Source organism: Glycine soja, chromosome 18 (genome assembly GCF_004193775.1).
Source record: "Glycine soja cultivar W05 chromosome 18, ASM419377v2, whole genome shotgun sequence".
NCBI lineage: Eukaryota > Viridiplantae > Streptophyta > Magnoliopsida > Fabales > Fabaceae > Glycine > Glycine soja.
In genome coordinates this window covers 722,944-736,392 of record NC_041019.1, presented here as the reverse complement: position 1 = coordinate 736,392, position 13,449 = coordinate 722,944, and the positions used below count along the sequence as shown (strand labels likewise).

The following is a 13,449-nucleotide window of genomic DNA, read 5'->3' as shown; positions in this document are numbered from 1 at the left end:
GAAGAAGTGTGAATAGAGGGATGATGAAAGTCACTAGATACAATCTCATAACATCTCCTACGAGCTAGTTATGAACACGCACGTTAATGGAATACTATGACATGATATGTTTGTTACTTGTGTTATGTGGGAAGCTTTTTGGTCACTGATAGTCAGGTAGAGCTTTATTGTCAATGGGGTTAGGCTGCATTGGGCTGTTGCTTGTGGGTAAAGCGTCCACACTAACAGGGAAGTTTACGTGAATCACTGTGTGGTTGGGCAACATGTCTTGTGAGTTGCACAAATGATTCTAATTAATGTGTCTGCTTCTATCAACTTAGCTTGGTTGAATATTAGGATAAGGTGGTTCTTTGGTTTTTTTAATTTTTAGAAGCTCAAATATGCCTAGCAGGTCCACAACGTAGGGACTAGGCTAAGTCAACAAGGTATTCCATATACTAATAAGGAGTGAATAAATATAACTGGCAAATAAGTGATTAACCTTTCAATCAAGGCTGACAAATGAATGGGTGGCTTATATTATAGTAGTTGGTTTATTTTGGATAGGGTCATGATTGAATGGGCCACTGCGGATCCAATTATCAGCATGTTACCCATTTAAATCTTGTAAGGTTCCAGAGATAAATAACTCATTACCCATTTTTGTTATTAGGAAGAACCAACCAATTAGGGAAATCAAACCCGTCTAGATCTCCTGCACATAGTGGTAGCACATATCATGCACCAAGCATAAAGAACATACTAATTTTGTGTCTCTTTTTTATTTTTTTATTTTATACAGTAATAAAGATCATTTTAAACAGTCAATAAAATGTTAAGAACAAATGTTTCATCTCTTAGGTTAAAGAATGAAGTTCGTGTCCAAAATTAATTGCATGTAGCTTTTTTGTCAGATAAAAAGAATTTACTAAATTTTATTACTAACTTACTTTTAAAATAAAAAAATTCAAATATCCATAAATATATTTCAAAATTAATTTTAACTAAAAAGAATCTTATAAAATTAATTTAAGAATTTTTTTTTATTATTTGAGAAAAAATAATATCCTCAGGAGTATTTCATAGAAAGAATTTTTTTTATTATTTAATATTAATTGAGGGAAAAAATAAATAGTCAAATTCATCTATGAAAGTGTGTGCTGATAAATTGAATCATGAAAAATAAAAAATTTAAATTTAGTCATTGAATATTAAAAAAATACAACAAATTAATCCTATAAATAATTTAATGACAAATTAATCTCTAAAACTAAATTAATCCTTAAATATTATAACAAAATGATAAAATTGATCAATTATAATAACCCAATAATAAAATAATCTCACAAAATTAATTTATCAGCCAAAGATTAAATTTATATTTTTTTTAAGAACCAAATTATCACTCTATTGTATTTTCGAACACTTACTTGACAATTTGCAAGAGGAAAAAAAAAAAAAGAAAAGGAATAGACAGACACGTCCCCCTCTTCCTCATCACCCCTCTCTCTTTTGTTTCCACCGCATCCAAACCAAACGCTGACATAAACACACTGCACAAACCCCTAACCTTCCTTCCATTCACTACTCCTCCTTCACTTAAAAAATTTCAGCCTTCCAAATCCTCAACTTTTACAATTATTACAATTTAGCATCACTCTTTCTCTTCCTCAATCCAATCCCCTCTCGATCGAACCAAGAAAATTTAAGAACCCAAACCATGTATTTATCGGAGAAGCCTCGCCCCATCGATTTCTACAAGGAGGAAGGCGCGCGTGACATGATGATCGAGGTCGTCTCCAACGGCGACCTCCCTCCTCCGCCTCCTCCGCCGCCTCCGCCGATGATCCTCGGCGAGAGCAGCGGCGAGGACCCCGAGGTCGAGATAAAGGCCCCGAAGAAGCGCGCCGAAACCTGGGTTCAGGACGAGACGCGCTCCCTCATTGGCCTTCGCCGCGAGATGGACTCGCTCTTCAACACCTCCAAGTCCAACAAGCACCTGTGGGAGCAGATATCGGCGAAGATGAGGGAGAAGGGTTTCGACCGTTCTCCCACCATGTGCACCGATAAGTGGCGCAATCTCTTGAAGGAGTTCAAGAAGGCCAAGCACCAGGACCGAGGGAGTGGCTCCGCGAAGATGTCGTATTACAAGGAGATTGACGAGATCCTCAGAGAGAGGAGCAAGAATGTGCAGTATAAGAGCCCTACTCCTCCGCCCAAGGTTGATTCCTTTATGCAGTTTGCTGATAAAGGTAAATAATTCAATTCAATCAGTTCTAGTAAGTTTTTTAGGTTAGGGTTAGGGTTAGGGATTCTTTCTATTGGCTCAATGCTTCGGTTAGGAATCTGACTTCTTAGGTGATTTAATTAGTGTGCGAGTCAAACTTGTTTTGGCAATGTGTGATTTAGTGATTAGTGATAGTCCTGCTGTCCAAAGTTGTAGGGGCTGAAACGGATTAAAAAGTATGTGTAGAGACAAAAATGGATAATTTTTAGATATAGGGACCAAATGATTAATTAAACCAAAAATCTTTTTTCACTAACCGGTTAGGTTACTGTGCTTGTTGTTGTTACAACCATGCACTGGTGTTGGGGCTAAAAAGAGCTTCAAATAAGTTAGTCTGAAGATTCTTCTGGAATATTAATCGGACAACCATTTTTAGCAAATTGCTTGTGAAGCTGCACCTCTAAGTTTTGACAGGAAGTGGGGATGTTTGATAGCTGATGTGAATGAGTTGATAGTTTGTTTGAAAGATACTGTGTAAGCGGCAGTAGTTAAAGCTGAACAGTCTGTAATTTCCCAATTTGGTCTGGAAACCTGGGTTACATCATTATCTCTTTCAAGCATTCTTGCTTGGAAGGTTGTGTTTTTGTTTTACAAAATGGATATAATGTGGTGAAACACAGAATTGGGGAAACCTAAATTCCATAGTTATAACTGCCAAATAGACTGCAATTTCCAAAATCTATCAAATTGCATATCATTTTGGTTTACAAATTGCTTGGTTATATTGCTTTGTTAAGAAGTTTTCAGTTGCCTTGTATAACTCTAGGAAGTCTCATTGGAAATCACATTTATGCCTTGGTTGGTTCCCTACCATGGTAGTCTAACTCGAGATTCTAGTCCAACTCAGAAAGGGGTCCTAAAATTGTAAAACGTGGAATCATAACTCGAAACAAAGATTCTACAAGATTTATAAAATTAATATATATGCATATAAATTCTTATATATGCATCTAAGATAGTTTTTTTTTTCTTTTCTTTTTCTTGTAGAGTATAAATAATAAATGGCTAATTATTATTGTTACTAATAATAATAATTACCTCTTAATAGTAATTATTATCTAAGATAGTATAAATAAAAAAAATTATTATTATTTTTTAATAGTTGTCATTATCAATCCCAGATTGGGTGAGGAGCATACGGGGAGTCTCTCATATAGGAACCCATTACTTCACTGCATTTCACTAAATTATTTCATGATAAATTACTTCTCCACTGCGTTTGTCTATTTTGTGATTATATGAGAAAAAGGTTCAGGTAGTGGAGCAAGGTCTGGTCACGGCGGAGAAGAGAAGATGTTGCGGGGAGGTTAAGCGAAGGAGAGAAGTCGCTACATTGAAGAAGAATGGCATATGACATTCACAAGTTTGAGGGGCATATTTTATTATTACTTTATTAGGTGTTTGGATTTGGGGCAGCGACTAATAAGTTTTATAGGTTGGGTCTTGTGGGCTTAAAGTTTTAGAAGCCCAAAACTAAAAAAACCCTAATTTTAACCCATCTAAAGTGAATGTTCAAGCACGTATTGAGACATCGTTCCCATGAGCTTGTGATTCAGTGACAATTCCACCAATAGCCAATTCCATGTGTGGACGTGCGCAAAGCAGCACCTTGAAATCGAAGACTCGTACAATTCTTTGAGTCAGAACGCGATTCTGACTACCATGTTCCCCACCCTTTAGTGGGGAGCATCAGCTTATATCCATGGATCATAGGCTTGATAGCAGTTTTTTTTTTTTTATCAGCAAAAGTAATATATATTTATAATGGAGTACCAGAGGTACTAAATTACAGAATTAGGAAAGACCATACGATTGGTGCCTGAAGACAGACTGAACATAGTCTGAGTAGGAACCAAACTATGGCTTGATAGCTGTGTTGTCTCTATGCATTTGATTTTTGACAAAGGGCAATATAAATCTCAAGAATTTAAAAGTGGGATTTAACTCCCCTATGAAATACTGTTAAACTGTCACTCTCAAGTGAAGCCATGGTAAATTTTACTGGGTTGTCAATCCTAGGTGATGACATTGGATATATGTCAAAGTTACAATTTCACTCATTTGTTCTTTAGGAACAATAATTTGATTGGTTATGTTGCTATGCAGGTATTGATGATACCAGCATCTCTTTTGGGCCTGTTGAAGGTATGTCATTGAAATCCAGCTTTCAGCTTCCTACTTACTCTGTATTGTTGTTCACTTGTGTCCTTGATTATTTAAAATTTCGTTGTTCATGAGTCATGTGGGATTTTGTTTCCATGTGGCGTTTTGGTTTAGTTCTTGATTCTTCTATTGGTAAGTAACTATTGTACACTGCACCAAGTCACTTAAGGCATAACTGGAATTTTAAACTACTGTGAGAAAAACCATGCTGATGTTTCTTCTATAGGCAACTTTTCAGCATTCTGATGTTTCTTTTCTGTTAAATGCTTCCGTAAAATATTGAAAATGATAATTCAAACACTGTTCACTTTAGGAATATTCTGGTTATCATTATTTACTTGGATCTCATACTGTAATGTGTGGCCAGATAGATATTTCTGCACATGGTGGGAATAAAAATTCTCGTTGCTTATTGGTTATCATTTTTCAGTTTCAATTAATTAAAATGTCAAGCATCCATATAGTGTGATGAAGTATTCATATTACTTATTGCTTATGCATGACCAGATATGCATATAGAAGAACCGAACTGGTTTTGAACCGAACCTGATCTGAACCAGTTGGGAGTCAAATCGGTTACATTAAAACGAACTGAATTGGTTATCAAAACAAGTTCAGTTTGAACTGAACTATGTAAACAACTTTTTTTTCTCTGTTTCCTATACAACTCATTGAACAGGAAACAAATTGAAAACAAGTTGATGATTTTGTAATTAAAAGTGAAAGCAGGAAATGAAACTGAAGTAAACAGACCCTTAACATTTCAGGAGAGGGAGTCTCTATTGAAAAGGATCTAGATATATACATTTGATCTCATTTAGATGTTTGCCCATTCATTCTTTCCATAGTAATATTTTGCTACTTCATGTTTACCATAATTCTCAAATACTTGGCATATAGCTACTGGAAGACCAACACTCAATCTTGAGAGAAGTTTGGATCATGATGGACATCCTCTTGCCATTACCACAGCTGATGCTGTTGCAGCAAGTGGAGTCCCTCCTTGGAATTGGAGAGAGACTCCTGGAAATGGTAAGCTATGTAAAGCTTCATAGTTTGATGCATGCTTGCTTGCTCACCAATGAAAGAGAAAATGACAGAGAACATAAAAGTCAATCATTTTGTGTCTTGGTAAATGTATTTGTGGCAACAGCTTTGGTTAAATTTTGGAAGCAAGTTTTGTAGAACCTGAAAAATATGGTAAAATAAATGTAGTTATTCCATACCTATAAATATGGAAACAAATAAATGTAGTCCCCTCCCCCCTCTTTAGTTTAATTGCTTTCTTATCTCTGCAACCAATTCTTCCTATTTTGGCAGGTGGAGAAAGTCAGTCATGTTGTGGAAGGGTTATATCGGTTAAATGGGGTGATTATACAAGGCGAATAGGTATTGATGGCACCCCAGAAGCCATTAAAGAAGCAATTAGGGCTGCTTTTAGGTTGAGAACTAAACGTACATTTTGGTTGGAGGATGAAGATCAGATTATCAGAAGTATCGACCGTGAAATGCCTTTAGGAAATTACACTCTTCACATTGATGAAGGTTAGATTCACTTTATTCTTCTTGCTATTTTTGTGATTTATACAAATTTTAATGGTCTCGTTTTAATTTTAATGGTTCTAAAGTTCACATGTTGGTTTTGTCATTAAATTCAGGGGATAAATTGCATTTCACTCAAAATGTTAAGAAAGCATCCTTCCTGTCCTTTTATATTTGAAGTGTATGATTTCTATAAACACTAAAATTAGAAAATATCATTGCAGGAATGGCCATTAAATTACCCCTCTATGATGAGCCTGACCATATACCTGTGCATACTGAAGATAAGATATTTTACACTGAAGACGATTTCCGTGATTTTCTGACCCGCCGGGGTTGGATATGTTTAAGAGAATTTGACAGCTATAGAAATATTGACAATATGGATGATCTTCGACCCGGTGCCATATATCGTGGTGTGAGTTGAAAGCAGGTGCATGGTGTGGTCAATCTTCAGCTACCTACATAAAATGTCTGGAGAACTGTGGTGGGGACTGTTCAGATCTTTGATGTATGTGTGGCACTAACCTCGAATTGTATTTGTTTTAAGTTTTGATAATGCTGTTTATAGTTTTGTGATAGGAAAAGGAACTAGTCCCTCTGCACAAATTCCGTTCCAATCATAACATGTTTGTAAATATGCATTTGTAGTGAGAACATATTGTCTAATTTTTTAGTGGATCATTTTCATCACTCTAACTCTATGTAGCTAAGTTGGCCACATGCATATTATGAAGCACCAACACCTTTCTTGTTCAACGAGTAACTGTGTGGGACACAGTTCTGACCTTGACACTTGTTCAACACTTTTAGGCGTCCAATTAAAAAATATTTCACAACTCTAATACTTGAACAGATACTTTTATACGGGCGGGCACACATTAATTTCAAAAAATTATTTATTTTTTAATTTTAGAGAAGTCAGCTTAAAATATAGTTTAAAAATATTACAAAATAGTGTCTTGCCTGTTTTTGAGGCTTATTATAACAAAAACATAGGTTGATTTAAAAAGGTGAATAAATAAAGAATTTAGGTAACTTGTTATGTTATACTCCCTTCGTTTAAAATAATAATCCTAAAGGTTATGACACTGCTTAAGAAAAATATTTAATTGATAAAAATTTAGACAAAAATGTTCATTTTTCAATTACTCTTATTATAAATTATCTTACTATTCACCAATAGTTAATAGTATCTGTTATCTATCAACTTATTTTTATGGTTGATGTCTTTTTTCAATGCAAGTATTAATTTATTTTCATAATCATATTTGGGGATATTGTCGGAAAAAATAGCTTTAAAAAACTAAAAGGATTATTAATTTTGAAACAAAAACAAAAGGCTAAAAAGACTATTATTTTGGAATGGAATAAGTATTTTATTATTTTATTTTATTGGAATCTCTTTGTGCGTGCATATGTAATGCATAGTGTCCTATATTTTAAATATTAGTTGTGTTTGAGCTTGTGTCATGCTTGTTGTCAGTGTTAGAATTTGTGCTTTTTATGTTACATGTTCTTTCAACATTGTCTAAGCAAGAGCCTTCTCAACAATTTTAACTATTAGCTTTAAACATGATTTTTTTAATTATATTCTTTTATCGTATTTTATTTATGTAAATAATATTAATGGTTTAGAATTATGCACAAAGATCTTGATTGAACAATGAGTTGGTTTGTTGCTTTCATGTATATTGGGTTACCGTGCTGTCTATGTGCACAGGGCACAACTTCCTTGAATTCAAGCACCTTTTCATTTCGGAAAGAGTATACTAAAATGAAAAAACAGTGGTGCTTGAATTTTTTGGGGTGTAAGAAAAAACACCCTTGTGCATATTATGGTTCTACTTGTCAAATATATTTCTCCCTTGTCTTTTGGAATGGAAATGAAGGCCCAAAAGGAAATAGAAACTGATCAAATACATTACAACGATGGGGACGTCCAATAAATTCTCCACCAAGTGGCACTAGAAAACGATTTTAGAACACTCAGTTATGCAACCAATTTTAGACATGTGCAATAATAACCTATTGTAAGAGTCAATGTGTTAGTGTGATCACCTCTCCAGCGACCTAGTCTTTGATTATTTTAGCATTGACTTAAATGTATTTTTGATTTGATAAGCTGACTGGACTAATATTTTCCAATTAAACTGATTGGATCGCTAATCTAGTTTGAATTTAATAACATTGCTACTAAGTAAGATGCCCCAATTAACACTGTATTTGGTAGAGGAGGTAAAAAAGAATGAAAAGAGACGAAAGAGAGTTGAAAGAGATTATAAAGTAAGGTTATTTAATTGAGATGAAAGAGAATGTAAAATAAATAAAATATTTGAATTAAATTGATTAGGTAAATAAGAAAAAAAACAAAATGATTAACCAATTTCCTATTTAACTCCCAACAAAAAAAAATTCAATGTCTCGTGTGAAACGGAAACATTTTTTTATATAAATTAAAGGCATATAATCAAATTATTCGCCTCGTAAAACACTTTTTTTTTAACGAAGGCATAATCGATTGTATTCCTTTCACAGGGACAACCAGAGAACTATTTTGACAAAAAAGTGTCGTAATCAAATTATTCCTTCAGTACAATTGATTATGTGCCACATTTGAACTCGAGAGAGAAGCAGTATGTGAGCGTGAAAAAAAACCAAGTGTGGTCACAGGAAAGTTTGAATGGATTTTGATTGCTTCAATTGAATTTTTTATAACCAAAAATGAGGGTGACAACAAACTAAGTTGGCACCACCAACACAAAAAACCAAGCTGTTGCACCCTCAATTATCATTAAACAAAGAAAAGATGAGACATATACAGAACAGGGGGGGTGCAAAAACAAACCCATGAAGCAACAACTATTTTTTGAATCTATAGTTAGCAAGGCCGTTTCTATTTCTATAGAGCTCAGCTAAGATAAAGAAGTGGGATAGAGTCACACCAGCAAAAGTTCGAAATCAAAACATATCTTCACTAATTATCATCATTTGTTATTTATGATCCCACGCTACTTAGATGCTTAGTTTCAACAACCAGAACCAGAAATGAATTAATACTCATAATGAGGCATTTGTTTCACAAGACTGAATGAAATGATGGATGAATCCAACCTTCTCTGAAAAGAACAGGGAGATTTCTTGAGATCCCTACCATGGCAATTCTTACTGCCACAACAAGTCAAACATACAGAAGGGAGGAGGATTAATACTAATACCCGTTGAATCCCACAGTAGTACATACATCTAACAATGTGAATAGAAAATTCACAATTGACAGGGCTAACAACAGGAAATTCACTCAAGAACTGAAGAAACAAAACACATTCTCGTCATTCTTGTATGATACAAGCTGAACAAAAGATACAAGACAAAGACGGCCTCTACTGCTCATCCCATTCGTCATTCTTGTATGATACAAGAGTGTCAACCTTGTGAATCTGCATTAGCCAAAACAGAAATATTAGTATTAGCTAAATTAAACAAAGTATGCCGAGTTAGATAAATTAACTAAAAATTCCAAGTCCAAATTCACCTTAGTATCAAAGGAATGCAATTTCACCATTTGCGGATTTGCAATCAGTTTTGGATCACTCTCAACCCATGTGAATGGAACTGCCACATCTTTGTCAGTATAGGCTAACACATCAAAAACACCTGACACAAGATAGATATGCTTAGCTGGGAGATAAAATAAACGTTAAATAAATAAGATGAAAAGCAGAAAGAGACGAGATGCTCAGGGAATGACAACTCTTTCTCATGATCATAATGATCATTGGCAAAACACATGGTCCTTACAAGGTTCATCCAGGCATGGCAAATAAGTGATACTTGAAGCAATCTGCCTCATAATCGCTTGTATCTCTCTCATGATCTCCTTGTCACTCTTTTCCCTTGAGACTCTGAAAGATTAAAAAGAACAAATAAAAGAATGAAAAACTTAAACACCAAGGGAGGAGTTTATGAAGGAAGATAATTTAGTCTGGGATTCATGCACTGTTTGAATAAACTTTTCCATACACTTAGACAAATAGATAGGTAAAATGAATCAAGCTTCTCCAGTGAGTTAAAATCAACAAATGAACCTCAACTTTTGGAGAAATTAGATGAGAGAGTTTATATACAAGTTAAGTACATAAGTTAATTTTAACTTATGGGAGAAACTCAACTTTCATAAGTGTTCATAGAGAATTTTATCTAAACAGAGCCTTAGTTATGTCAAGTTACCCACCCCTTCTCAACAACCTCACTGTCAGTCTCAATGCTGAAGTTCCACCTTTCAAGCACTTCACTGGTGGCCTTGCTCATTATAACAAGGACCACCCTCTGCAACTTGCCAGCTTCAAGCCATTCTTTTCAAAATTCAAAAGCAATGATCAACAATGATACCACAACTGAACTGCTAACAAAGCATTGCAAAAAACAAGGAAATCTAAAAAATGATACAAATTCAAAACCATTTCTTAAAATGAACTTTTATACTATGAATAAATTAATCCAAAACAAATAATTCCCGACTAAACAATGACTTATTGTCATTTCTCTACAGCTTCCAAGAGATGAAAAAAGAACCACGACAGAAGAAACAAATTAGGGATGTTAGTTACCAGAGAGCTGAGCAGTTAGATTTGCTAGAAAAGATTTGACACCCTCATCTTCCGTTAGCAACATGGGGAGGCCATATTTCTTAACCTTCACAAAGCTTTCTTCTGGATAAACTCCACGGTTGTAGAGAATGCTGATCAAATTCCCATATTAAAATACTTATAAATATCACAACTTTTCCAGCCACATGCATAATTGCAATGCAAAAAATAAGACCCATAATAAATTAAAAAAATAAAAAATGCAGGACACAAGGATCAAACCTGTTGGCAGCATATCCTGATTTGAAAAAATCACCAAAAAAAAACAAAAATCAGGCAAAAGTTCACAAAAAAATACACAGGTATGCAAAAAATGAAAGAAATCGGAGGAAAGCGAGAAAAGAGAAGAGGGATAGGAATACCGAAGAACTCGCTAACGATTGCTGCGGAACCGCGAAGAGTGATTATGTCTTTGGCAACTGTTCTTGCGGCCATGTCTTTTCTTCTGTAATCAGAGTCTAATTTCGAACAACGAAAGTTCAAGTTTTCGACTTAGGGTTGGGTGGAGCTTGTTCGCACGATGAAGCAAAATGGGGAAGCTTTTGTTTCGGTTGTGGGAACACGGTAAGCGAAATGAACTGATTTTGAAAAGGGGAAAATAATGGCAATAAATTAGGGATTGGAAGTGGAAAGAATGAAACTTGATAGGGAAGCACCATAACGGCTAGTTTGAGTTTTTTTTTTGGTGGCTTCTTTGGGCCTTTGTTGGTCCATGATGGCAACGTCAATATTATTTTAAATTTCCCTATTTAACAGTCAAGTGAAAGGAATTTGCCTTTAGAGATTCCCACTAATTTTTAGTGCAAGTATACGTGTATATACGGGGGTACTTTTGTGCATACTAGTACTTTATTTTATACATTTTAGAATTTATAATTATAACGAGAATATAAATCCTTTTAAATTATATGTTACTCTTTTAAATATATTCTTTATTTTTAAATCTTTTTTTTATTAGAAATCATAAATTCTTACAAGTTTCACATCTTATGTAACCATTCTTTTTCACAAGAATTTATAATTTTCGATACTTTTTAACGAATAATAAAATGCTTTCAAATTATTAACTTAATTCATTTCTATGTTTGTTAATTGTTTTAAATTAAATACGAGTTTAATTTTTAGAGTAAAATGTGTATGTAAACTTAGCATTCAATCACAATTCACATATTAATATACATGATAAAAATTTCAACTTATACCATAATTATTTTTAGAGTAATGTTTCGTGATTAGTTGACAATATTATAATAATAATAATACATAAAAGATAAATTTTGTATTAATTGTTAAAAATTCAAATTAGAGTAATTTGTATTTTGTATATACTTTAAAAATCTTTACCCTTATAGTCTATACAAATTTAATACAAAATAAAAATTACTCTAAATTTGAATTTTTAATAATTAATAAAAAATATTATATATATATATATATATATATATATATATATATATATATATGATAAGTTATGATTAAATAATAATACAAATAATAAATATTTTTATATATTTTAGGTTTGTTTAATTTTTTTGTGTGCATGAAAGTAACTTTGAAATTAAATTAAGCTCAAATAAGAGCTTTAAAAATAAAGTAGAAAATGCTTAGTAATTTCTATTTTTTTTTATTTTTAAAGCTCCTTTTACATTAAAATGTATTTAATTAAAAAACTAAAAATTTAAAATTAGAACTAATCACCTCACTCAATGAAAGAATGTGTTGATTAAAAAAATATTAAATTTTTTATTTAATCAACATAAAATTATTTTACTGATGAAAAAAATACATAAAGTATTAAATATATAAATTTAAATTTTAAAGATTCAAAAAATTATATTAATTAATACATATTAAATTTCAAATTAACTAAAAGCATTTTATTGTATATAATATTAATTATATAAATTTATGTATTAACTAAAAAAGATAAAATATTTTAAAAACTTCTAAATTAATGTTCAATAATATTCGTGGAAGATACAAAATAAATTACTCAAACACTATTTAATAACGTTAATATATACTAAAAAGTATTTAATAAATATATTGCTGTAATCAAGAATTCAAAAACTAAGCTACAATTAATTTTTGACAAAAACCGAAATTCAAATTAAATTTAAAGAATAAAATTTATAAATATTTGAAAATTTAATTTTATTTAAATGTTTTATTTTTTCATATTAATAGTCGGGATTTACGATTTTGTTGTTGAACTTTATTGTCACTATATGCTACTTTCCCAATAAGCCAACCAAGCTCTTCTTGTGCTCATTACTTTCTGTCAATTTTTCACAGAGCCGATTAGAAGAAGGAAAATTGATTCGATAGCGGTTTTTAGCATTGAATATTTGAATCCACTGTGCATGAAACAAATGAAGTAACAATGGAACAAAAGTAAAATTTTCTTTGTACAAGATTCAACTTCTTCTTTTGGTGCATATTTGTTTTTCGGTTATAAACAGACGTTTGAAGCAAAGTGAAGTTTGTAAAAATATTCAAATCCTTTCTTTTGCAAAATTAAATTTGTGGACTATTAGATTTATTTTAAAATTCATACATCTTAAACTGGAATCCAAACATGCACTTATATGTTTATATGTGTGAAATAAGTCAGGCAGGACATAAAGGTGGGGAATTCCACTTTTTAGTTCAAGCTCTCTTTGGAGTGATGGAGCCTTCTGATGGATTGATACATTGTAGACATATTTGCTAAATTTCTATGCTGGATTTAGGATCTAAGCTTGGCATAATTCCTCAGGATCCAACCTTGTTTCAATGTACCCTAAGGACTAACTCGGTTACTCTAAAACAGCATCCAGATCAATAACT

General features: G+C 32.7%; 2 protein-coding genes across 3 annotated transcripts; one reads left to right on the top strand and one right to left on the bottom strand.

The window, feature by feature from the left end:
* The first annotated feature begins 1,443 nt into the window (after positions 1 to 1,443).
* LOC114396746 (trihelix transcription factor GT-1-like) lies at positions 1,444 to 6,684 on the top strand. 2 transcript variants are annotated; one of them, XM_028358886.1, is made up of 5 exons: positions 1,446 to 2,231; positions 4,373 to 4,411; positions 5,330 to 5,461; positions 5,750 to 5,974; positions 6,196 to 6,684. In XM_028358886.1, exons 1-5 carry the CDS (start codon positions 1,700 to 1,702, stop codon positions 6,396 to 6,398), a joined length of 1,131 nt encoding a protein of 376 aa, XP_028214687.1. In that variant the 5' UTR covers positions 1,446 to 1,699; the 3' UTR covers positions 6,399 to 6,684. The 2 variants fall into 2 exon arrangements, with proteins under 2 accessions (XP_028214688.1, XP_028214687.1); XM_028358887.1 differs by lacking the exon at positions 5,330 to 5,461 and having other exon boundaries at positions 1,444 to 2,231.
* A 2,241-nt stretch (positions 6,685 to 8,925) lies between these two features.
* LOC114395767 (mitotic spindle checkpoint protein MAD2) lies at positions 8,926 to 11,266 on the bottom strand. Its single transcript, XM_028357614.1, has 7 exons — positions 10,983 to 11,266; positions 10,843 to 10,858; positions 10,582 to 10,712; positions 10,206 to 10,326; positions 9,773 to 9,876; positions 9,507 to 9,628; positions 8,926 to 9,411 (listed from the first exon to the last, which is right to left on the bottom strand). The coding sequence occupies exons 1-7, from the start codon at positions 11,053 to 11,055 to the stop codon at positions 9,355 to 9,357; spliced, it is 624 nt and encodes a 207-aa protein (XP_028213415.1). The 5' UTR covers positions 11,056 to 11,266; the 3' UTR covers positions 8,926 to 9,354.
* Between the last annotated feature and the right edge of the window lie 2,183 nt (positions 11,267 to 13,449).

Bases quoted from the DNA above. Each gene is read 5' to 3' on its own strand.
- LOC114396746 (XM_028358886.1), top strand. From the start codon at position 1,700: ATGTATTTATCGGAGAAGCCTCGCCCCATCGATTTCTACAAGGAGGAA. The intron at 4,412-5,329 runs GTATGTCATTGA...CTTGGCATATAG, and splicing joins CTCTTTTGGGCCTGTTGAAG to CTACTGGAAGACCAACACTC. The intron at 5,462-5,749 runs GTAAGCTATGTA...CTATTTTGGCAG, and splicing joins GAGAGAGACTCCTGGAAATG to GTGGAGAAAGTCAGTCATGT.
- LOC114395767 (XM_028357614.1), bottom strand. From the start codon at position 11,055: ATGGCCGCAAGAACAGTTGCCAAAGACATAATCACTCTTCGCGGTTCC. The intron at 9,877-10,205 runs GTGGGTAACTTG...TTAATCTTTCAG, and splicing joins AGTGAGGTTGTTGAGAAGGG to AGTCTCAAGGGAAAAGAGTG. The intron at 9,412-9,506 runs GTGAATTTGGAC...TGGCTAATGCAG, and splicing joins TGCATTCCTTTGATACTAAG to ATTCACAAGGTTGACACTCT.